Source organism: Hypomesus nipponensis, chromosome 5, assembly GCF_054491055.1.
Source record: "Hypomesus nipponensis isolate SF chromosome 5, ASM5449105v1, whole genome shotgun sequence".
Taxonomy (NCBI): domain Eukaryota; kingdom Metazoa; phylum Chordata; class Actinopteri; order Osmeriformes; family Osmeridae; genus Hypomesus; species Hypomesus nipponensis.
The window spans coordinates 5,673,468-5,696,781 of record NC_140365.1 but is presented as its reverse complement, the minus strand read 5'-3'; the positions used below and the strand labels follow the sequence as shown (position 1 = coordinate 5,696,781).

The 23,314-nt window shown below is 45.2% G+C and overlaps 3 protein-coding genes across 5 annotated transcripts in view; 2 read left to right on the top strand and 1 right to left on the bottom strand.

Moving 5' to 3' along the window:
* Positions 1-3,276: 3,276 nt before the first annotated feature.
* Positions 3,277-4,708, bottom strand: supt4h1 (SPT4 homolog, DSIF elongation factor subunit). Its single transcript, XM_084697649.1, has 5 exons — positions 4,538-4,708; positions 4,161-4,267; positions 3,999-4,054; positions 3,786-3,839; positions 3,277-3,674 (listed from the first exon to the last, which is right to left on the bottom strand). The coding sequence occupies exons 1-5, from the start codon at positions 4,604-4,606 to the stop codon at positions 3,607-3,609; spliced, it is 354 nt and encodes a 117-aa protein (XP_084553775.1). The 5' UTR covers positions 4,607-4,708; the 3' UTR covers positions 3,277-3,606.
* Positions 4,709-5,239: 531 nt separating this feature from the next.
* Positions 5,240-8,544, top strand: hsf5 (heat shock transcription factor family member 5). 3 transcript variants are annotated; one of them, XM_084697646.1, is made up of 7 exons: positions 5,240-5,535; positions 5,924-6,433; positions 6,525-6,860; positions 6,962-7,053; positions 7,265-7,708; positions 7,824-7,950; positions 8,129-8,544. In XM_084697646.1, the coding sequence occupies exons 1-7, from the start codon at positions 5,424-5,426 to the stop codon at positions 8,170-8,172; spliced, it is 1,665 nt and encodes a 554-aa protein (XP_084553772.1). In that variant the 5' UTR covers positions 5,240-5,423; the 3' UTR covers positions 8,173-8,544. The 3 variants fall into 3 exon arrangements, with proteins under 3 accessions (XP_084553772.1, XP_084553770.1, XP_084553773.1); XM_084697644.1 differs by having other exon boundaries at positions 5,241-5,535; positions 6,959-7,053; positions 8,129-8,542; XM_084697647.1 differs by having other exon boundaries at positions 5,241-5,590; positions 6,959-7,053; positions 8,129-8,542.
* A 172-nt stretch (positions 8,545-8,716) lies between these two features.
* rnf43 (ring finger protein 43) overlaps positions 8,717-23,314 on the top strand; it is a 67,655-nt gene continuing 53,057 nt past the window's right edge. The window contains exon 1 of the mRNA XM_084697643.1: positions 8,717-10,409. Within this exon, the coding sequence (XP_084553769.1) occupies positions 10,170-10,409 (240 nt within the window). The 5' untranslated portion in view covers positions 8,717-10,169. The remainder of the gene's footprint in view (positions 10,410-23,314) is intronic.

Here is a 23,314-nt window from a genome sequence, read left to right as displayed (position 1 = left end):
TTAAGGCATCCCTTTTCTCTTTTTGCCTATTGCTCCTTCATGTATATTTAGCAAATCATGTAGAGACACATTTGCAAAGCCTTAAATGTCACTTCTGTTCTGGAGAGGAAGTAGAAATACCACAGATTCAGGTGTAAGTATAAATACATTTATTCAAATAAATACATCTTCCCAAATGTGTAATTTTGCGAAAGCATGTTCTGCCCTTGTGATGACTACTAATGTCTGTTGAAAAGGGAGACGCATTTACAATGCCTTGATTTTCTCCCATGAAATCCATCCCCAATGTAGGTTAATGGGTGAGAGAAATGAGGGGAACAGTCTGTCATGAATGCCTTGAGGGACACTGGGCGGAGTAATGAATACTGCACTCTACATACAGTAGTCAAGTCCAATGTATTTATGAAGCACATTTAAAAACAACTTATGTTGACCAAAGTGCTGTACAGTCAAAACATATAACCAGTTAGACATATTTATAGGACACGACAAACATAAAGAAAAATTCCTACCCAATTACAGACTCAAATGCTAAAGAAAAAAAGGTAGGTCTTAAGGTGGGATTTAAAAACGTTGCTACTAGTAGAGGACCTAATATACAAAGGTCGGCTGTTCCACAACTTTGGAGCAGCAACAGAAAAGGCACAATCTCCTTTAAACTTCAAACGTGACCGTGGAACACACAAAAGCAGTTGGTTGGACGACCTTCGGGTCCAGTATACAACCATACTCACAGATACAAATGAGGGGGGGGGGGGGGGTGGCAGGAACGAGGACCCTGCCAGTGTTGCGGTGTCCACGTGAGGGCCTTTCAGGAAGTGATCAGTGGCCGTGATGAGCACCAGGCCAGGGTGGCCTTCCAGAGCGCACGCCGTCCCCTGAGATAGACCTTATCTGGGCCAGCAGCCATTTCCCCTCCCTGCCTCTGCTCCCCCAGGCCTTCTCCCGCTGCTCAGGCAGTGTCGACACCAAACCACACGCCCTGCCACTGGGACACTCTCTGGCCCCACCTTAATCCACGGCACACGTCTCTTTCCAACGAAATAGACACTTTAATGGCATCGTTGATTCTATTTATAAACAATCACTAACAATGTGTTCAATGCATGAACTAGCACTCGATTGTTTTGTAATGTTCCAAAATTGGATCTGCACATTTTGGGTGAAATACTTAGAGAGGAGCCTTGATGAGGACATTTCACCATAGCAACATGGCTGCAGAAACCCCCGCTGGCTCAGTTCTGTCGCCGCTCTCACAACGCCTGAGAGGGAGGAAGTTCCCTCTCATGACATTATGAAACACTGTCACGAGCGCTTAAGTGCATGTTTCTGTGTGCTGTTGAAACGTTTGGAATGATCTTTGCTGTGGTGTACTCTCAATGTCACCATTTCATCACTGTTCCCATCCACCCACTGTAGAATGCGTGCTAATTGCTTGAGGAATAGCATAAACTTTACCCAGTAGTCTTCATGTTGACAACATGTTGAAAACCCAAAATATTGTAACATCTAGTTTAATCTCTCTGACCACAGTGTCACAAAAATATGAGCCAGGATACTAGTTGTTATCAACCAGGAATCGGATTGATATGCAATATATCAATTTAAGACATTAGTAGCACCACAGCCATGTCCAAATAAGGGCAAAACCAAGTATGGCAGCCACCAATGAGACCTGGCTATGCAGGCCTGTGCGTCCTTGTAAGATCAGACAAAGAAGAGTACAATCTGCAGACACAGAGTGTGTGATGTTCTATGCTGGAGTTAAAGCACGAGTCACAACCACAGGGCGGGGCTGGCAGCACCAAACCTCTGTCACAGAACCTGTGGTTAGCCGTGAGATACAGATAGCTGGTTCACAAGTTTTGTTCTTAGTGTGCAGATACATATAGAACCACCCACTGCCATCATTGAATGACTGATCAAAATGGGTTTACAAATGTAGTTGAGGAACAAGGTGAAACAAGACTTGACTGTTTAGCAGATATTAATTGACGTGTTGTTCTTCATGAGATAGATGGGTGTTCTTTGTTCTTATAGTTGATGTAACTAAGACTCACCTACCCCCTCCTCTTGCCATAGTGGCACAGTATGGAGGCTGAAGTGAAACCACAGGAAGTTGACTAAGACTGGTGGTTCATCAAACACATTTACATTTACATGTAGTCATTTTTTTTAACATTTAGTCATTTGACTGTCAACTGTTCCATTCCACTTGGGACTGTGCATTCAATAACGAAACGTTAAAAACACAACTTCACAAGACATAATTTTTGTTATTATAGTTAGTATGAATAATTTAATTCCATTGTGAAAAAGATGTAACAGGATCATTCGAGAGAATTATTGGGTACTGTAGGTCGAATCTTAGTGTAAATACTGCTTCATATAACTAATGTATCACACCCACTGAAAAATGCAATGATATTCTGATATTCATTGGGTTCATATGACATTGGCATGGAGTTGCATTTGAAGATAAGCCATGTCTGTCAGCAAGTTAACACCTGAGGCTGGTTTCTTTTACACTGCAGCACAAGGGAAAAGCCTGTCCCTCTTTGCTCTTCAAAGTTCTCGGGATGTCAACATGTTATTTGAGTACCTGATGATTTTGTGAAAATAGAATCAAACCAGACCTTAAAAACAACCGTGTAGAATCTTAACTTGACAGCAGTCACTAAATCATCAGAAATCAAGACTTCCATTCAGTATCATTGAACTCACTATCATCATTACAACATTGCAAGTGAAGTGATGGAAAGGTATGTTTCATATTACAATTTACACCTCCTTTTCATGATCCTTAAGCATCCCATTTGCATGGCCTCAGAGTTTAGTGAAATGCAACATTGATGTGTATTCATTTAGCTCCCGCTTTTATCCAAAGCAACATACAATTTAACCTGCAACATCGAGATCTGCAGTTGCTCTACATCTGAGCTATACCCATCCTGCCTTAATAAGTTGTTCTGGCTCACCTGCAAAGCAATCTAAACACCAGGCTTTTTACTGTTAGGTGAAAAATGTAAGTTACATTCAACAATTGTCAAATGGAGGTACCTAAAGTATTACAGAGGATGTTCAATCCACCCAAATACAGGATATGATGTAACTATGTTGTGATTTTGTGGCTCATGGTTGTCACCTAAAGGCGTTTCACTTAAATGCGTTTCACTTAAATGCATTTGTTGCATTTCACAACTGGTGTCACAGCGCAATCAAGTGGTAGACTTGTGGAACCACTGTAAAAATACATTTTGAAATAAATCCCAGACATTTTTATTAGAAAAAGTTGTATTTCATTCAATCAACCATACTTAAGAAATTACAAACAACCAACAACATAAGCAAAATAAATGTCTGAACAACAATCCCCACCAGCCACTGATGTTTGTACTCTTTTCAAAACAAAAAAAGTTATTTCACACAAACAATTTTTACATGAGCCCTGACTTTCAATGCTTTCAATTTCAGCAAGCTAAAACATTTGCTTTTGATCCACAATTCAGTTCCAACATGGTCTAAAGTTTATGGAAAAGAATGGTGTCAGAGTGACAGTGTGACGTCAAGCTGTTGGCTGTTTCCGTAGGCAGGTACAAGTTATGCTCAGGTCTTGACAGCTGTGTCTCTGGATTTGTAGATAACCCCTCTGCTTTTCAGCTCTCTCACCACACCTGCAAGGAGAGGGAATTATGAATCTCGATAAGACATATTAAAATAGCTGCAGTCTGAGAAAATCACATTATGTTTTCAACCAATTATAAAAGGCATTTGGATGGACATACCTGGAGGTAGACGTCCTGTTACTGTAACAGCATACACGCCAGGTTTAAAATTACCTTGGGAAAGCACCAATATTAGTTAAACAATTTGTCCTGATACAATTTGGAATTTAAGAAACCCTAGAACAATTGTGGGTTGTGACAAAAGGCTATTGCAATTTGCCAACTTCCTACTTTAGATGGTAGAAATGCATTGCTAGGATTAAGACAATTTACTTATTCTCTGCCATTTAGCCACCCAACTGTCTTCGGGACTCATCATGGCGATTACCCTATAAACAGACAGAGAGAATGTTTACAATTTAATAGATATATTAAACGACCATATCATCATGCAAGCCTGCCATGTGTTTACATGCAATTAGACAGTGGTCATACCCATCAAACGAGGAGCTTGTGCACTCGTACACCATCTCACGGTTCCCCTTCATCTGAAGATATGACTCGCAGTTGTCACAACCATCGTATTCAAACTGATCAATGGTCTGTTGTTGCAAACAAGGGAAACACTGCTGTTAGCACTTGCTAACATAGAACGTCAGCTGTTCAGATAAGAAATCTTCTTTTAGTTAACTAGCTATACATAATTACTGATCAACTATTGGTGTAGCTCCATAATAATGCATGCTGATGTCTTTATGGCAGAGGCTCCTGGCAATACTGGTCTGATGCTTAGGTAGCTAGCTAGCATTTAGCTAACGCTATCATTAAAGTTAATAGTAATAACAATTGAAATGTAGGTGATATATTAGTACCTTCACAAGAGAGCATAGAAGACAAGCCCGCTGATGGCGGAGGTCTTTGGGAACCGTTTCCAAAGCCATTTTGTGTACTGAAGACAACAAATGTATAGGATACGTAGCTAACGCTAGCCACGAACCTGATTCAATGTGTTTTTTGCCTTGTGAACTGCACGAAGAATTTCCGGTGCAACATATATACGTCACTGACTTACGCTTCACGTAAAACCACACGCAGGAGCAGAGGCATACCAGAGCCTCTGGGGATACCGCTAGAAAAGCCAAATATTCATAGTTATTCAACTCTATTTACTCTATCCGCCAGCTATGGTATAATGCAATTTTAGACAGTCTGTTAGTACATATATGCAGGTAGAAGTGATACTGAGACTTACCTACTGAGTCTATGATATGACTTATTTATGAAATAAATAAAAGTACAAAATAAATAAGATCCAGATATTTTTTTACTTTTTACTAAGTACCATTTGTAATTTATCAACCACATAAGTGACACATGATTGTTTGTTTATTATTTAAATATTACTCTTGTAATTTTCATTAAACGCGTTGTATTTATATAATCCATTATTTCTTAGTACTGTCACAAGAATAAACATTTTAATAAAAAGAGAAATATAAATAAAATACAATAAAAAAGAAAATGCTGGTAATATGAATATTTGAAAGCTAATTTGCTGTTGCGGTTTTGATGATGAACGTTCTAATTTGTTAACCTGTGCATCTCATTTTGCTTGTTAAGGTCACTGTCTTCCACAGCAAGTTGTTCTATTACTGCTTGAAACCCTTAAAGGAATTCTGTAGAAAGGCTAAATCCATACTAGTGAGACGATTTCTCTACAGCTCGAGAACAAAATTATGTTCGTGAACTTGCTCGAGAATGAAGTTTTTTCTGGAATTTGAACTCATTGATTATGTGGGAACGCGCTCCAACGGTTCGGGAATACTTCCAACGGTTCTGAGACGAAGAAAGAGACGCAGGAAAAAACAAGGTTTTCCATTTTCCGGAAGTTATTTTGTTGAGTGTTTAGAAATAATTTTAATAAGGTAAAAACTGTTGTTCAGGTTAATAGGCTAGGCTAGCTAGCCGGCCATTTGATCACGAAGTGAACAGTTACAGTAACGCTATCTAATAGCTAGCCCACAATACAGCTACTAGTAGCTAGCAAGCTTACTGTAGCTTTTTAGACCTAAACCAAGTTTGACTGAGCTAGAGCCAACCTCGGTACAGTATAGGTCTAAAAACGGTTGGCTCGTCTGACCTCACCCGTTGGCCAGGAGCGTCCTCATCTAATTTCTTTATAACATTAAAACTAACTATCCAATAATGATAGACAAGAATACCCTTGTTTACAGTAACAAATCCGTCCCTCCTCCCAGGTGAAAATATGGACCTGGAAGAGGCACTCCTTACCATACCGATAAACCCCAACAACTTCCCCGCAAAACTCTGGCGTCTAGTCAACAACCCCCAGAACTCTTCCATTCGTTGGGATCCCAGCGGTGAAGGTGTGATAATTAACCAACAGCAGTTTGAAGCTGAGCTGCTGTCCCCCCAGAAGAACACGTTTGAAACCCTGGATCTTTTCAAAACGACCAACTTCACAAGCTTCATCCGCCAACTGAATCTTTATGGGTTTCGAAAGGTGATTGGATCAGGGGAGAAGCAGAGTGATGGCAATTCTTCAACAAAGGGAATCCAACATCACTTCCACAACCAAAACTTCAAGCAATGCCATCCTGAACTACTTGTGAATCTGAAGAGACTTACAAGTAGTAACAAAGCAAAAATGGAAGCTGGCCTTGAGGTGAACTGTCGGCCACCAAATCGCTTTCGACGACTCGTGGCAAATGGTGATGTTGAAGACAGACTCAAAGTTGTGAGGAGAGGTACATCTTCATTGGCAATTAGGTCTGTGATATTCATGTTTCATCCTATTTAAGAACGTGTCAGCGAATAATTATCTCAATGTTTCCTCAGGCTCTGCATTTGTTGGGCAGGCCCAGCGTGCACCCCCTCACCCATATCATCCAAGCAGATCTCAGCCCATGAAGGAGTACAACAGAACCCCAGTCCCCCCACGTGGCTGGATCATGGGCCATGGAGATGCTCCAACTCCTACCACTTTCTACACTGACAAGGGAATCCCAATATCTGTCATCCACCGTTTTCCTACAGACACATCCTGTGGCGTGCAGTCAAACCCAACCACTGTGCACATTCAGCAAGGTGCACAAAGCCTTGTTAACCCTGGACAGAAGTTCAATAGTTTCATCCCCCATCATCCACAGTATCGACCTGGATTCTACTCTCCTGGTAATCCATCATAGAAATATTCAGTGGTTATTTTAACATACTTTATCTGCATTGCTAGCTTTCTGTGAATCTAAATGGTGAATTTGTTTGTCATTCAGCAGTTTGCCAGTGTTGCCCCCCAAGCCCAATGGACCATGATCTGACAAGTGCTCACCAGACACCTGCTCCATACTCTCATTACAGCTATTACCAGGTAGATTGCACTAAGAAACAGAGGACATTGTTCTACTGCTATTGAGTTTGTATCGTAACTTAATAGTTAAAAAATTGGATATTTTCCTGGTGCAAAATGGAGTCGAATTCTAAATTAATTTATGGGTGTAAACCTCAAACCTGGAAGATTTAATTTGTGGCCTTCTACGCTTTGATATTATTACTGATGACCTGTATCTTTTTTTTTTAAGCCAAATTGTCCTATGGGCTTTTTGTATCCGGGAAACCAAAACCAGGACTGGCAAAGTGGAGAAAACCAGGACACCAAGAAGAATGATGTCAACCTGGACAGAGTGTTCCAGATAGTTGATGAACTGCAAGCATCCCCCAAAATACATATGGTCAAAGTGGAGACCCCAGAGAAGCAGTCCCAGCCTCCTTCTTCGCCTGAAGACCAGCCTGTTAGCTCCATCCACAGCTGTGTCTCCTCACACTTCAACTACTCACTCAGTTCCAGCTCCATGCCAGTAGTCATGGAGGCCAACTCAGTTACTCCACACGGGCCCATCATTATTGCAGTCTCAGGGAATGTCCCACAAGGAACAGCAAGTGGCCCTGCAGGTGAGCCAGAGGAAGTGGAGACACAGCCTTTCACTCTAGAATCCAAGACGACCCATGTGGAGGCCTATCACAAGGTAAGCATACTGTATTAACAAGACTGTACTCTCCAAAACACAGCAGCAGCATAGCAGTCTTAGAAGAAATGTATCCAAACGAAACAAACAGACTTGTTGTTCTTGGTGCCTTCAGGAGGAAGAGTGCAGCGGCTCTGAGGTGGAGGAAACAGAGCTCGTAGACATAGAGGTCACCAACAGTTTACATGATGCCAGTGTCACGCAGGACAGCATTAGCACCAGGAAGCAAACTAAATCTCCAGGTAAAGCAATCAACAACCATTGGCCATACTGAGTGCAGCTTCTTATTATCCAACATGACGAGTACCCAGGTCACAACTTCAGTAATTATCATTAGTTCATCCTACAGTAAAGTTTGCTTTAGTATTTCTCCAGTCCTAATTTGACTGTTCATTGATGGTTAATTGTTTTGTATTTTAGATCTCAACATGTTGGTTGAAGTGGCATGTAAGCAGGAATCTTGACCTGACTCAGTGTCGCTGACGTTCTCAGTTCTGCTCAGACTAAGGAGAGTTTCTCAGACATGGCCAGTTTGTTGTTGCAACATTTTATTTAGATGGATTTAGTTTGGCATGAAACTGTTGTAGTATGCAAGTTCAGCTCTTTGTTCTAACTTATTATTTATTTATGACTTTATAGATGCATACATATAGCATTGTAACAGGCCATTCTGGATGTATAGTTTTCATCAATGCATACATTATATACAAGAAACGTGTAATTAATTGGAAAGCAATGATTACTAATTAGTTTTTATCGCAATTGTCAGTGTAAAATGAAAACCAAATGTATGTGGCAAACATTTTAACCTTGAGTACATTTTCATCATTTTAAAAACCTTTATGTTTTTTAAACTATTGTGATAAAAAAAATCAAACAAGTAAGGTTTGTTTGTTTTTGTTTTACGAAAAAGTGGGTCACGTTTGCCTCATGAAGATTTTGTTCTCGTGCAGTGTCCACTGGAGGGAGCTCCACATTGGCCTTTGGTACGAGTGTCCCTCTGCTGCTCCACCCTCGGTGACAGGCAGTCAGCAGGTAGACAGTCAATGAGATCCCAGGGGAGGCAGATTCGGAGATCCAGATTTCGTGACTTTGCTGTAGGAGTCTATAGTCTATCTTTACCACTTTAACTTAGTATGAAGATCAACAACACTTTTGTTAACGACCCGGCTACCAGTGATTCTGTGTTTGTTCAACTTCAAAGGACTTTTCGGTAACCTTATGACAATAGTGGCTTTTTTCAAAATCGTTAGCCGGTGGAGAATTTCTATTAAGAATTGTTTGTAACCTAGACGGGACACCGGAGAATTTTTTTTTTTTGAGGGAGGCAATAAGCGAACACGTTTAGATAGCAAGCGACTTTACTGAGCGATAGACATGTGGATTTGTCGGTTTCAAAAAATACACGTGATTTTGAACTGTCAGGTAGGCTGAATGCAACTGTTCAAATGAGTTGGTTAATTATTTAAATATTCTGTAAAGCTACATTATGAACTTTTGGTGACATTTGCTGGGCGAAAATGTGCTGCAACGCACCCTTAGAAGAAACGCTTGTCAATTGTTTTCCAACTGGGATCAAGTCATATCAACATTTAGGATACAAACCAATCTAGTTCAGAAGCACTTTGAGTTCTCTGGATACGTTGTGATGATAATATAGTGTAGCCTCTTCACGGTACTGAGCGCACGAACCAGGAAAATTGTGACGGTGCTTTGACAACTTGTTGCCTCTGGAGTCATTCGTGAGATTTCGCCTATTGCTCTTGAAATGCGACATGGAATATTTAGTAGCTTATTGACTGTAATGTTGCAGTGATTCATGTTTTTCAAAGAGCCGTGTTCACCAATGTCAGTTGTTGCAAAAGTTTTGGGCGGATTATCCTAAACTTCATCAGTTGAAGATGTAGCAGAAGCAGCCGTGTTGGAACCGACTGGACTGTTTACTACAACCTGCACGTTGCAAATGGACCGGCCTAGCCTACTGTTGTATTTCAAGTAGGCAAACCCCAAAGCCCTTGAGAGAGTGCAAAATCAATGTCCACGTCAAGCTACGCTATTTCAGTCAATGTGTTCACGTCTCGTTGCATGCACTGTTTAGCAACTTATAATAGTGACACCGATTAACGTAATGTAACTTATGCTATGATGTGTTTATTTTAACTATATCGACAGCGTTATTTTGGTACATTTCGCATATTTTGTAGGCAATACGTTCAATGTAGCCAAGGCTACTGTTGGCAAATATGACAGCCGTCATGTTTAAAACAGCCTACATGGAACAGACTTTCAAAGCAGGATAAGAAATCACCAGGAATTTACAGAGGATTCACCCATGAGACATTATGGCATTCAGTGAGCCTTGATTTTTGTTATCAGATCAATTACTGAATTATTAGGTTCCTAATTGCCAAGCTTTGAAGTCCACAATGTACGGCCGGGGCCCGCCGCTACCACCAAGGAAATGACCCTTCCCCAGCGGCGACTGGCCGGTGTCTGGCCGTGGCTGCTTATGGCGGCCCTGCAGGTGGTGTTTGGCCAGACTGGCCTGGAGCTGGCTGCGGCTGTGGAGTCTGAACGGTCGGCCCCTAGAGCTGTCATCAAGGTGACACTGCTCAAGCATGAGCTCACTGGGACGCCCATTACCCTGGAGGGGCTCTTTGTTGGAGGAAGTGCCGGTTATGCGGAGGGGAAACTGATGCAGGTAAGGTGCCATTAAAGTTTCATGATCACTGTCCCGTAACAAATGATCACAAACCATATATTAAACCCAGGGTAACCTAAACTGTCTCAGACCAACCATTTCACTGGCATCCAACTCCAACTATGTACTCAAATAAATATTGCACTCTTCACTTTGCTGGTGATAGCAGTTTATGAAACGCTGCAACCATTAAGTGATAGGCTACCTGTTTATTGAGAATAGTTTGTTTACATTCACCCTAACTTTCCTTCCTGTCCATAAAACATGATTCAAGAAAGATGAAGTAGAGGAGTGCCCCTGCCAATAACACACCCACTGCCTTATTTAAGGCTCTATAGTCACCACAATTCCTATGGCCATGATCGTTCTTATAACCACGTTTTGCCAAATCAGTTCTTAACTAAACAAGGCATGCAGTATGGTTTGTAGGTCCTTGGTACAGTTCTTTATCCATTTTTGTAAAGAACTTGTAAACTCATGTACATATGGTGTGAATGTATCATGTATACAATCCTGTCAGCTCTCCATTTTAATCAAGCTTTCAGTGCACGTCTGCATATTTTTGATTCACAAGTGGATTAATGCTGGGACATAAAGGTTAACATTAAGTCAATTTATTTACTGTCTCTGAAGAATGGGAGATGACAGATATGAGGTACTGTAGGATCTTGTCTGTCCTCACTCACCAGGTGCAGGAGGCCAACCACATGCCACAGTCTGCAATCATTGATAAGGAATTACAGTCTTTACATGGGCAAACTCCATTATTATGAAAAATATGATTGTACACTGTAAAAGAGTGTACCCTGAATTTGTTCTATATTTGCTTACAGATTTGATATGAATTTTAGTGTGTTAGGGTGGCTCATGGTGAATGTTTCCTTTTTTTTCTCGGTTTACACAGAGAATTTGTATTTTAATAAGATTATAAATATTGTAATCTGGCAGTATAAAGGCAGTCATGTATAGTGAAACGCCACTGATGGGCGCAACCTTGATCATTCTGGTGGAAGTGATGGCTGACATTGTTTCTCTTGTGTGTGAAGTGTTGTGTACCTGGTACTTTGTAACTGTTCTGCCAGATCAGAAGGGATGGTGTACTTCTCTGATGAATGATAACATCCCTGTTGATATCTCCTCAAGCTATTCAGACACCTATAGCTCCATAGAGATAGTTTGCCCTTCTGTGTTTCAGATTGAGGATGAGCTTTTGCAGGGCGAGTCTGGCTATTCACCTCCTGAAGTAGATCAGTAGGTTTTCTATCTGGAGAGTGTTAATGTGAGGTGGTGCAGTCCTCAGACCCCCAGCCCAGGCTGTACCCACACTGCACAGAGGGGGCGTTGTGTTGTCAGATGCCCTTTGTTGCTGTGCAGGCCTGTTCTAACAGGTTCTCATTGCCTCTGCAAGACTCTTTATGTTCCAACTTTTTTCTGTTCTTGGCTTCCAGGGGATGAAGATTAGAAAGGAGGAGTGTTGCTTTCTCTCGCTCTCTCTCTCTCTCTTTCTCTGTGTTTCTTTCTCTTTCCATCTCTTTCCATCTCTCTCTTTTACAGACTCTTCTTTTTCTTTTCCTCTGACCACTCACATTCCTTCTCATATGTCACTCGTTTCTAGTCTGTCGGGGGCCACTAAGAACACACCAACAGGAATGAGATGAATCCTAAAACCATAGGGGATCCATTAGATCCACATCCAACTGTTTTGTGGCTTACTTGTTTACATTGAGCCACTTTAGGGCTGAGTAGAGATGAAAAGCTCAGGCACAGAAGAGGCCTCTGCCGTTGAGTATCCAACAGTAGAGTAGTCATGTCTCTCTCTCTCTCCCTCTCCGGGCAGTCAGGCGTGTCTGACTCGCAGCTCCTCGGGCTACTCTGAATTTGACTCTCAACCGTGGTGGAGCATGACAGCCAGTTTTCATAACCCAGAGTAATTACACCTCTCTGACCACGTTTGATGTCGGCCACAGGTTGCTGTTCCACTGACTTGACTGACTGTGTTTCGGTTTCACGATAGAAAAACAAGATATAGCATGAGAAAAAAAAAAAGACATGTAATCATATGCAATGACTTGATTGCAGAAGGTTTTTGTTGTAGACATGTCTTCATGTATTTATTCATACTAGTAGTATTCATTCATACCTAATATTGTGGCTTCTCTGACTTCAACCGTACAACAATTTTTATTGAGGGTCTCTTGTGAATTTGGTGAACTTATGAGTTTGTAGATTTGAAAACCTAATTTCATTAATATATAAATATATATTTTTATTTTATTTTATGTATTCAGGTCATGGGCATGTTGCCATGAATCTCTCTACTGTATATCTTATCACAGACTCTAATCTCTCTGTTTAAATACCCATGTCCTCAAAGGCACACATTTGCTCAGCACTGGCCAGTACTATTTGGACCAATGCAAGTGGCCAGGAATTTAGACTCTCCCACTTCCACAACAAAGCCAAACTGAACGGCCAGTGGAGAAGTGCAAAGGCTTCTGGGATAGCTTTGAACTTGAGGGGAAAGCCATCTGTACTGGCTGAGAGGAGGAGGTTACGCCTGCCGCACCTTTTGAAGTTAATCCTCCAATGGGCACTCTGCCCAATTAAAAGAAGCTAAACGATTTTAAAAGGCTCTCTTTCCGCCTAGTCCCTTAAGAATTCCCTTTCTCTTTTTCATGCTGTTTCTTGTGGGCTTTGTAAACCTGAAAGGTCTGGTTGACCTTTGTGAGATACCACAAAGACATCAGGTACAGAGTAATTGGGCAGGGCACTTCTAGACTGTGGGCGGTTTCCTTCTGCACCCCTGTTAGCAGACGGCTAGCAGACTCTCTCTCGCTCTTTCTCCTCCTCAGTATCCCAGGAGGCCGAGGGCCTCCACCTCTCCCCGAGTTTAGAACAGTCACAGAGACGACTATCTCCAGGCGCTCTCGGGCAGAGGGATGCTGGTTTCCCTGGGATGGGAGGGTGGAGGGGGAGCTGGGGGAGCACATCAAAGTGTCCCAGCAGTTCAAAACGTGAGCTGAGATGATTAAAAAAGGAGGCTGTTTACACTGCACTTCCGATATGCCCTCCCTCTTCCTCCTCCCCGTGGGTTTCCTGTCCGTATTTCCTATCCCCTGGATAAGATAACAGGCTCTCCAGGGCTCCTCGTGTCCTCTGTGCCAGCGGCGGCCATGTTGCTGCTGGATGTCCTTTTCAGATTGCCCTCTGGTTGAAAGCGAGGTCTTTTCGTAGGACTGGGGGGGGTTCATTAGAACGAAGGTGTTTCTCTTCTCTCTCTGTGTAACTTTCTAGGAACATTGTAACATTAGCGTTGGATTGTACGACCCCTTATTTTCGTTGGCCACATTCTCCATGTATAAATATCACCCCTATGACTCATGAGATTTACAAGCGCCAAAACCAAGTGCAAAATGTTCTGCCGCAGTACAGCCGAATCCTTGATGCCAGAGGCCTCGTCTTACGCCTCGGCTGGTTCTGCAGTGTCTCGATTGTTGGCAGGGTGGCAGAGGATTGTTCTGCTTGTGGGATAGTCAGACTGTGCTCTGCCTCATGGGAGGAGCTCACACTTTTGGCAAACCCTAGACGTCCCTGCAAGATGCAGTCTCCCATCTTTTTACGCAGCAGTCAGAACAACAACGGCGGCTCTGCCGAGAGAGCGTCTGGGTTCTCCGGTGCAGCCCTCCTTCCACGTTGGCTCAGAGCGGCTCTGGGATGCAGAGCTCTCATGCCCTGGTCCTGCTGGTATGGACACCATATGAGACCTCAACATAAACATCAGCAGAATCACTCGCATATCTGCCCCGAGGCCTTGCAGGAGTTTTCATAAAGACATGAATGAAATACCTTTAAGCTCTCAATTTCCCGCTGCCTGAAAGGAACACAGACTTTGCCATGATTGGTTTCCATATTCTTTAGAAGTGCATGAGTATCTCCTTTTTTAGTTAGCTTTTATGGAAAAAAAGAGGAAAAAAACTGGATTAAAAGGTCTTTTCTGGGATGTGATAAGTCCCTTTTTCTCAGAAGTTGGTCTGGAGTGAAGTGTTCAGTATGCTGCCCGCGCATCACCGTGCATCAGACGTCAGTCCCACCTGTTCTGACACCGTCATAAATGAGCATCTGCTGGCCTGACTACCTCCTATCTCCCTTTATGATATCCCTCTCCTTTACACCACCTTATGGAGCCTGCCTTATCTGCATCATTCTTGAAACAGATATTCCCATGACATCTTGCAGTCCGATAATCATTTACATCTGGCATTGACCCCCAATTCCTTTGCTTAATGGTTTGTCCCACCTATGTTTCCTAAAAAGGATCAGGACGGCTGCACAGAAAGAAGGGGGGGGGGGGTGGTAGTCCTGTTTGGGTCCACAGGGGATGGCTGTTGAGATGTTTCTCAGGGCACTGCGGAAAAAAGACCAGGGGGAAACATGGCAAATCTCTTAAGTCTGTCCACCCTTATTTTTAAGTCATTAGAACTGGTCTGGAATGTCTGAATGTGTCTGTGTTTGTCAGACCCATGTTATACAACACATTCTTTTCCCGTTTTCATGACTCCCCCCACGCAAACAACCCCTATAGACAGTCATCACTCCCCGCTGTGCTGTGCTTCTACAGAACACTCAGTCACACACAATGTCAGCACTGCCCACCCCAAAGTATTCTCCCCTTCACCTCTGACACACTGGGGCATGCATGTGCACGGACACAGTTGCAGCGGTCACTCAGGAAATGGCTACTACTCTACTATGCACACGCACACATGCATACACACACCACTCAATATGGTAAAGGCATTACTACTGGCCTTATCCTTGAACTGGCCCACGGATGGGGTGAGCGAGAGGAGAGCGAGGGGGCAGAGTAGTCGCCACTGTAGAAACACAAACAACCTCACCCAATCAGACAGCTCACAGTAAAGGGGGGCCTGCTCTCACCCATGCTATTTTATCTCCACAAACAGTGTACGTGCCAAGTTTAGAGGGTTTTCGTGTGACCTGTTTTGAACTGCTCAACTCTCACTGTTGCTGTATATATATATATATGTCTGTCTCTCTGTGTCTCACTCTTTCTGTCTCTCTCTCTCTCTCGCTCTCTCTCTCTCTCTCACATATATATATATATATATATATATGTGAGAGAGACAGAGTGAGAGACACAGAGAGAGAGAGAGACAGACAGACAGACAAGCAGACAAAGAGACAGACAGACAGACAGATAGACAGAGACAGACAGAGACAGACAGACTTACCTGGAGAGCCTGTGAAAAGAACCGTCTGTGACACGCACACAGAGACACATTAGTGTCCACATTTTTTTGTAAAGCATGGAGCTATGTTGCCTCCTAATTGTACTCTCCATGGCTTAGAAAATAATGTTTCCACTGATCACAGTTGTGAAGGAGCAGTGGCTGTTGGCAGGTCCCACTGTGGAGTTATTGTATGGGCACGCATGCATTACAGTGAAGAAGTGTGACTCATCACTTCAGTAGTACTAAAGAGACACACTTACACACACACGCACGCATTCCAGGGAGGGAAAGGTTCTTACCTGATGTAGCCAGACTGGGTGCATAGGGTCAGTGGAATTCAATTATCTAAAGGTCACAGGGTTAAATTGTTGGGCAGACTGGTATTCTAGCACACTAAGTGAGATGGGTAACTTGAGTGGCCTCTCTGAATTCCTGCCTGTTCTCCAGGTCAAGTCAGACACCTGTCCCTTTCCAGTCCCTCCCTAATCCATACTCTGGGTCACACTGACCTGGAGAATGGATTTGCGTTTGGACTGCATACCTTTCAAAAAATTGGTTGAGCTTGGTGTAGATGTTGCGTGTGAGGCAGTGATTGTGTGTGTGTATGTGTGTTCCCCGTGCTAGCATGTGTGTGTTCTCCCTGCTAGCGTGTGTGTGTGTTCCCCCTGCTAGCGTGTGTGTGTGTTCCTCCTGCTAGCGTGTGTGTGTGTTCCTCCTGCTAGCGTGTGGTTGCAGATCTGGATGAGCTGCTAGCTTATGTGCAGAGCAGAGCCATTGATCTTGTCCAGGGTGTGGTTGCCTGGCTTTCCTTCCCCTGTGGATCTAGGCCTGAATTTGAGGTATTTGTAAGAGTAGGGACTGTTGCATCATACTTTACTGACTGGCCAGGGGCTCTGTGTGTGTGTGTGTGTGTGTGTGTGTGTGTGTGTGTGTGTGTGTTGGCCCCTCTCCCTGATAAGAAAGTAATGAAGTCCATGTGGGCACCCATGACCTCATGTCTCCTATTTGTACCTGTGGTAAGATCACAACTAGGACCTTCCTCTGTATTTTCGAGCTCTTGCTCTCTTTTTCTCTCTTCTTTTGCTCTCTTTGCTTCCACCATACGAGTTTCCAATACTCTCCCTCGCTGTCTGTCACTGATTCTGCTCTCTTGAAATCCCCTTGAATGATTATAATTCATAGCGTTTTCGCTTCAGTGTTGAAGACAAAAATGGCTACATCACTCAAATGCAGGAAGTACTTAGTTTGTCAAGAGAGCGCAGGGAAGGAGTTATCACCGTAGAGCACATGCTCTCAATGTTGAGACAAACTCACTCCCTCACTCAATCAGTCTCTTGGTGAAGGCAGCTTCGTGTAAATCTGTCTCTCTCTCTCTCCAGCTCCTGGCTTCCAGGGGATGAAGATTAGAAAGGAGGAGTGTTGCTTTTGCGCGCTCTCTCTCTCCCTCTCTCTCCCTCTCTCTCAGTGACTATAGACTTTAAAGCCGACTTCATATTTACGGTCTACAGTTGCACTTTAGGCAGAGTAACTCAATTCAGTCTACTGTGTCTGGGCCAACATGAGTATAGCCTTCACCACTGTGTGTGTGTGTGAGTGGGGGGGGTGGGTGTTGCGTGAGTGAGTGAGTGACATTGTGTATGAAGGGGACTTGAACCCACGCTCTGATCATTTACCAAACTCTATTAACCGGGATCAAAGTGACTCAGATCTTTGAGCTGCCATGACAACAAAAGCCATATTGTAACCCCAGATCCCAGCAGATGCCCAGGCTGACAGAAAATGCTTTATGTCTCCAAAGTCACATGGTCACCTCCTAAGATCCAGCCGCCGCAGAAACGGCGCGTCCTGCCCCTGACCTTTTCCCTGCCTTCCTGCAGAAAGCCTCCAGTGTGTCTCCAGGAGCCTCCCTGCCCTGCTCAGTTACTTCACCACAGCAAACCCAACCGTATACACTCCCCACATCAAGCCCTGAAAAGGTGCCGATCCTCAAAACACCACTCGCTTCGGGAGATTAGTAACCATGACAGTGTCTCTGCTTACACTTAAACAAATGCCATTTAATTTGGGAGAAAAAATAACAGTTAAGCGCTACGGCTTCCAAGGCAAAGGCGGTTTGCGTGTTGCGACAGAGAGGCTGTTTAATGTGCTGTGTCATCGTCTGAGGGAGCCGTGAATGTGTGTGCTGAGAGATGCTGTCACGTGTTGGCCGGCGTCGGATTGGGCCCATTGAAAGGGGCCCGGGGAAAGAATGCACGCATCGTATCATCACCAGCACTGGTGCTCTGCATGAATGACAGGCCATCGCAAAGACGTTCGAAACATTCGGCTCAGATTATGCTCTCCCAGTCAGTCGGCTGAGCTCTCGAAGGCGGCGGGCTACGGTTTTTCTGTCGATATCCCGAAAGCCTTTCGAGATTCCGTTTCTTGATCGAGGGGAGGAAAGAGCAGTTTGGGAACTTTTGTGATCGTGGAGATATTTGGAGGCCCGTTATATGTGTGTCTGTCTGTGTGTCCTCCTCATCTGTGGAGATGGATGAGTCTAGTCTGCCCGCGGGGGAGAGGATTGCTTGGGTGCTGAAGGACACGTGCTTAAGTGTGTGTGCACTCAGGGTCTGAGAGGAACTGTCACATGTTAGTGTGTGCGTGGAGTGTGTTCATGCTTGTAAGTGTGTGTGTGTGTGTGTGTTGGGGGGTAGGGGGGGGGGGATTAAAGTTGGCATTAGATGTCTAACCTCTGACACACACACTAACACAGTAACATACTGTGTCTCTATCTCTCTTGCACACACACTCACAGTATGATGGGAGGTTTCCTGCCTGCTTTTTGTGGCTCCTCCATTCGGCCCTCACTTTATACACTCACCCACTCCAGGCCAGACTCTGCACCTCCCTCCTTCCCACAAATGTTCCTCTTGAGAACCGTCGTGCTCGAGCAGGAGAGCTGTTTCGTGCCTGGATTCCTATCAGCCAGTCCTCCACGGCGACCATCGAACCAGCGTCCCCATCACCCCAGGTCCTTCCTTCCTGTAGGGGGGGGTCACATGATAACGATGTCACCAGCCACCCATTAGAGCTTCCTCAGCAGCAGAACAACAGATCCACGGAGCCTGGTCACGCTCCACAAACATCAGAGCCCAAAACCCTCTGTGCCTCCTCATCCACGCTCAGCCAGGCTGGGCCTGTGTGTTTGTGTGTGGGGATTGGTTCATTCACAAACCATGCCCCCCCCCCCCCCCCTCCCCCCTTTCTCTCCACCCTCCCGGCAGACAGGGCAATGGGAGTTGGAGGCAGTCTCCAGTGTGCCTGTTAGAATTGGCTCTGATCTCCAGACTGACTGCTCCTAATTAGAAGCAGTCCCTCACAGTGCCTCCCTCTCTTGTCCAAAGTAAATACCTTGGCAATGAGCAGGAATGCAGAGCGACGGCAGCTTAAGGCGACGCTCCGAGGGGAGGAAGGAGAGCCCGGACGCCGCCGACTGCCCACACGTTTCCCATCGGCCTCAAGGAGGACGGCGAGCAGTTGCTATGGAATGTTGCTAACACTTCGGAGACCTGCGCGAAGAGCGCCGTCAGACTTGTTGTTCTTTGTCGCCGACGACGGGACCACGTGTGTCGTGCCGGAGTCTCTCAGCTCAGACTGCACACCTGTACGCGTGGACAGCAAATAAAAGCGCCGGAATATCACCGTATCGGTTGCGTAATCTCTCTATTTACACTTGCTCCAGCATGCTGTATCTTCCTATTCCTGATATGTACAGGGAGGGGGAAAGCTGGCCCTCTGCATGTCAAAGCCAGCCGCCCTTGGCTTGCAGTGAAGGCTTGGAGGCGGACCGGATCAAAGGAGGATCTGTGTGTAAAGAGCAGGGCCATTAAGAGACCTCAGGGCCTTGGCCTGATAACCTCCCCCAGGAAGGCAGCACCCTGCGTCGTCACCGCGGAGACGGAGGCAACCTACTTGTAGCTTTATAGCGGGCTGGGCACCAGAGACTCTCTGTCTGCTATTCTCTCCTTCGCTCTCTCTCTCTCTCTCTCTCTCTCTCTCTCTCTCTCTCTCTCTCTCTCTCTCTTTTTATCTCTCTTTATCGGCCCTTCTTTCTCCTCTATATTTCTCCTTCTCACTCTCCACCCCTTTCTCTATCTCTCTCTCTCCCTCTCGCTTGCTCGCTCTCTCTCCCTCTCTCTCTCTCTCTCCTCTCTTGTCTCCATGCCTCGCCTGCTCTGTCTCACCTCCTGCCTACCACATGGTGTGCCAGTCTGATGTCACCCAGTTCAGCCGCTCTCCCGGCCAGCTCCCCTTGCACTTTGAGACTGTCTGTCTGGTCGGTGCAGCCCAGGGCCAGGAGCCTGATAAGGGCCGCTATTTAAAGACCCAGAGCCGAGGAGCGCGGTTTCAACTGCCTCGGCGCTGCCACAGAGCCTCCGTGGAGGTTAGCTCTCACGGCTAGTCGGGCTGCTAACGGTGGGGTTTGTGTCCTGTGTTTGGTCTGCCTGCTCCCAGATTAGCCTAGCGCTAGCTGATGTTGGTGGGCCGGGGGCTCGGGAACAGCACGCCTCCTCGCTAGCGAGGCCTTGGACTGTCTGGGCCCGGAGGTTAGGGACAGACACACGGGCAGGAACAGTAAACACACACACACACTCCCACACACACACACTCCCACACACACACACACACACACACTCCCACACACACAGTCATTGTGTCAAGAGCGACTCAGTGCTCTGATGTCGATGGTCTGTGCAGAATGGAACATGACGTGGTGGTGCACTGACAGAGGATAACCCAGGGATGCTCCTGTATCTCCATCCTGACCTCTTCATGGTCCCCCTCGCTCAGCCAGCCTCCCGCCTGTCCTCGGTGGACACGGCCTGGCGACAGGCCTGTGTCAGGAGTGGATGATGAGCGTGTGGATGAGGAGGATGATGAAGGAGTTGGTCTGATGAATGGGGCAGACATGACACCGTCTATTATATTAATACCGGAGCTCAGAGTGTGGGCTTTGCTCACGACACGCATTCCTTCCATTCTACGCACATTCACAGACACGGGCGTTTGGACATGCTCGGAATGTTCTCCAAAGACGATTTACGGTTTTGCTATTTCAGCGTATTCACAGCCTTGACAGTAATTCATCTGTAATGATTCTTAATTTGTGAAATGCTCTTTTCGACCTCCCTCTCCTTGTGTCGTCTCAGCTGGGGAACATCTGAAGTTGAGACGGCAGAAAAGACATCGACGCGGCCTCAGGGATGTCACTTTGTCATAGCGTTCATGCCAATCGTCAGATGTGGCAAGTCCGTAGAAATGGATTCGATGTTGGAAGCATATCTTTCTGGTCACAATGGAGTGTGATGGTGGTGTGTGCATGTACGTTTGTCATGTTTGCGCGCGTGTGTGTGTGTGTGTGAGAGGGGAGGATAACTGTTTATTGTTCCAGAAGCTTAAGTCCTCCATGAAGAGGAACTAGATCTTTTCTTAATAAAGCACACCATCCCCTATGATTCAGCATGGTGTTATTGAAGCTTAGCTGTGACCTGCTGGATTTGCTTCCATACGGATGTGACAGAGGGAGAGAGAGGATGGAGGAGGAGAGGAGGAAAGGAGGAAGGAAGGGAGAGGAGGAGGAGGAGGAGGGGAGGAAGAGAAGGAGGAGGAGGGGAGGAGGAGGGGGGAAAGGGGAGAAGGACTAGTGTCCCAGGCTGTGTGGCTGCTGCAGTGTCAGATCCAGCGAGGAGGTGAGATGAAAGGCTGTCTAATGTAGATCGCTGACCTCCCTCCTCACTGCTGCCTTCAACTGTTTGCCCACTCTGTTAACTATTACCAAAACACTGTGTACTTTGGCTGCATCCCAAACCTGTTACACACACACACACATGCAGGGCCATTATCAACCCCGGACTTGCACTACAAGCTTCTGGAGTCCTTCCAAAACCCTGCCGCTCCAGGTTTTATTCAGGAACTACAGGTTCTGTTCAGGAACTACAGAACAACTTTCTCTGTCCCCCCCCCCCTGTTTCTACCTTTCCTCCACACTTCTTTTCTTGTAGGCTAACTCTCTTATTCTTGCTTTCTGTCATTGCTCGTCGTATTCATAATCGCTCCATCTCTCTGCCACTTAACTAAAACAAGCTTCCTACCGCAGTCCAGACAGGTACCCCCCCCCCCCCCCCCCCAAGTGGATTGCTTCCAGCAGGATGAAAGACAGAGAGAGCAGAGCCAGGGGACTTGCCCACCCTCATATTTTCTACATTACTTGGTTATTAACGGCCTCTTTCTTCTTTTCCTTCCTGGGCTTATTTGCCTTTCCATATTTACCGTGTGGGGCCACCAGATCTGACAAACTCTGCTCTCTAAGGTATGATGAATAGGGGGGAGGGAATGAGTTTGATCAATTTGGATCAGTTCTGAGATGTTTTTTCCTTATTATTTAGGGCCATGCTGGTTGACTGCTATTGTCTGTACTGTGACTTCAAGCAGTGTTTTCGATTTCGAACCTTTTTGTGTATGTTTAGTTGTGTGTCCCAAACTTAAGTTTTCATCAAGCTGTATATTGAACCAAGGAGGATTGGTTTGTAAACATACCGTACTTTAAAGTGCCGCTAGTTGTGTGTGTGAATGTGTGAATACGATTCTATGTAATTGCTGCATAAACATCACTTGCTTTGAACTGTGTGTGTGTGTGTGACAGTTTCTATAACTGCTCCAGACTGAATCTGATGACCTGAGGTCCCAGGCTGCAGATGTGAGAGCGATAACGCCTCACCTCTCCCAGCACCACTTCCTCTGCTGAACAGGAAGTCCACTATTGCTAGCTTGTTCCACATCCATTGGAGCGTTATCTCTGCAAATCACAAACCATTTTCCAGCTGTTACCTCCTGGCCCTTTCATCCCTCTCTTTCATGCCAGGAAGAAAAAAAACAAGACGCCTAAAAAAAGAGTGCAGACAATGGCAGTGCCTATCCCTTTCATCTCTGACCTGAATACATGATTCACAGTGAATGTGAACTATGTCAAAATGAAGAGCAGCTCATTGCTCCTCCTCCAGCTCCTACTGCTAGCTCCTCCTACTCCTGCTCCTCCACCTTCTCCAGCTCCTCCCCCCTGCGCCTCCTTCCTTAGAAGAAGAGAAACAATGGTGTCTGGCCAGAAGAAGCCCTCTGCCAGCCACGAGGAACACAGCAGCTTTAAATAACTCACCCAGTTTGGCTATAGGTTTGTCAACATACAGGGTTGTGTGTACGTGTGCGTGTATGTGTGTGTGTGTACGTGCGTGTGACCATCCACAAGGTAATATCAGAATGTTACTAAACAGGTAGATGGAATCGGAGATTTTAGATCTTGTTATACTGTACTGTATGTTGATATGACAACCTTAGGTGATGATCCATAAAGGGCTTTATTTCAGGCAGAGTTGTTGAACAAAACTTTGTAGTGGTTATATAACGTGCATAAAGTAGCCAGTGTTGGGTGCGTGAGCCTTTTGTTAGTTGCTGGTAAATGGAGCTGTAGCCAGCGGTTAGCTTTGATAAAGCCTGCATTTACTGGTGTCTAGTTGAGGCCCGAGGACACTGGGATTCAACACAGGGTCACTGGTTTGATTATCCTTGGTCTAGAACAATCGCCACACTTGGCATGACTTGATCTGGCACTGTTGG

Bases quoted from the DNA above. Each gene is read 5' to 3' on its own strand.
- supt4h1 (XM_084697649.1), bottom strand. From the start codon at position 4,606: ATGGCTTTGGAAACGGTTCCCAAAGACCTCCGCCATCAGCGGGCTTGT. The intron at 4,268-4,537 runs GTACTAATATAT...TTGCAACAACAG, and splicing joins TTCTATGCTCTCTTGTGAAG to ACCATTGATCAGTTTGAATA. The intron at 3,840-3,998 runs GTAAATTGTCTT...TGCTTTCCCAAG, and splicing joins GGCTAAATGGCAGAGAATAA to GTAATTTTAAACCTGGCGTG.
- hsf5 (XM_084697644.1), top strand. From the start codon at position 5,424: ATGAAGTTTTTTCTGGAATTTGAACTCATTGATTATGTGGGAACGCGC. The intron at 7,709-7,823 runs GTAAGCATACTG...TGGTGCCTTCAG, and splicing joins ATGTGGAGGCCTATCACAAG to GAGGAAGAGTGCAGCGGCTC. The intron at 7,951-8,128 runs GTAAAGCAATCA...TTTGTATTTTAG, and splicing joins GAAGCAAACTAAATCTCCAG to ATCTCAACATGTTGGTTGAA.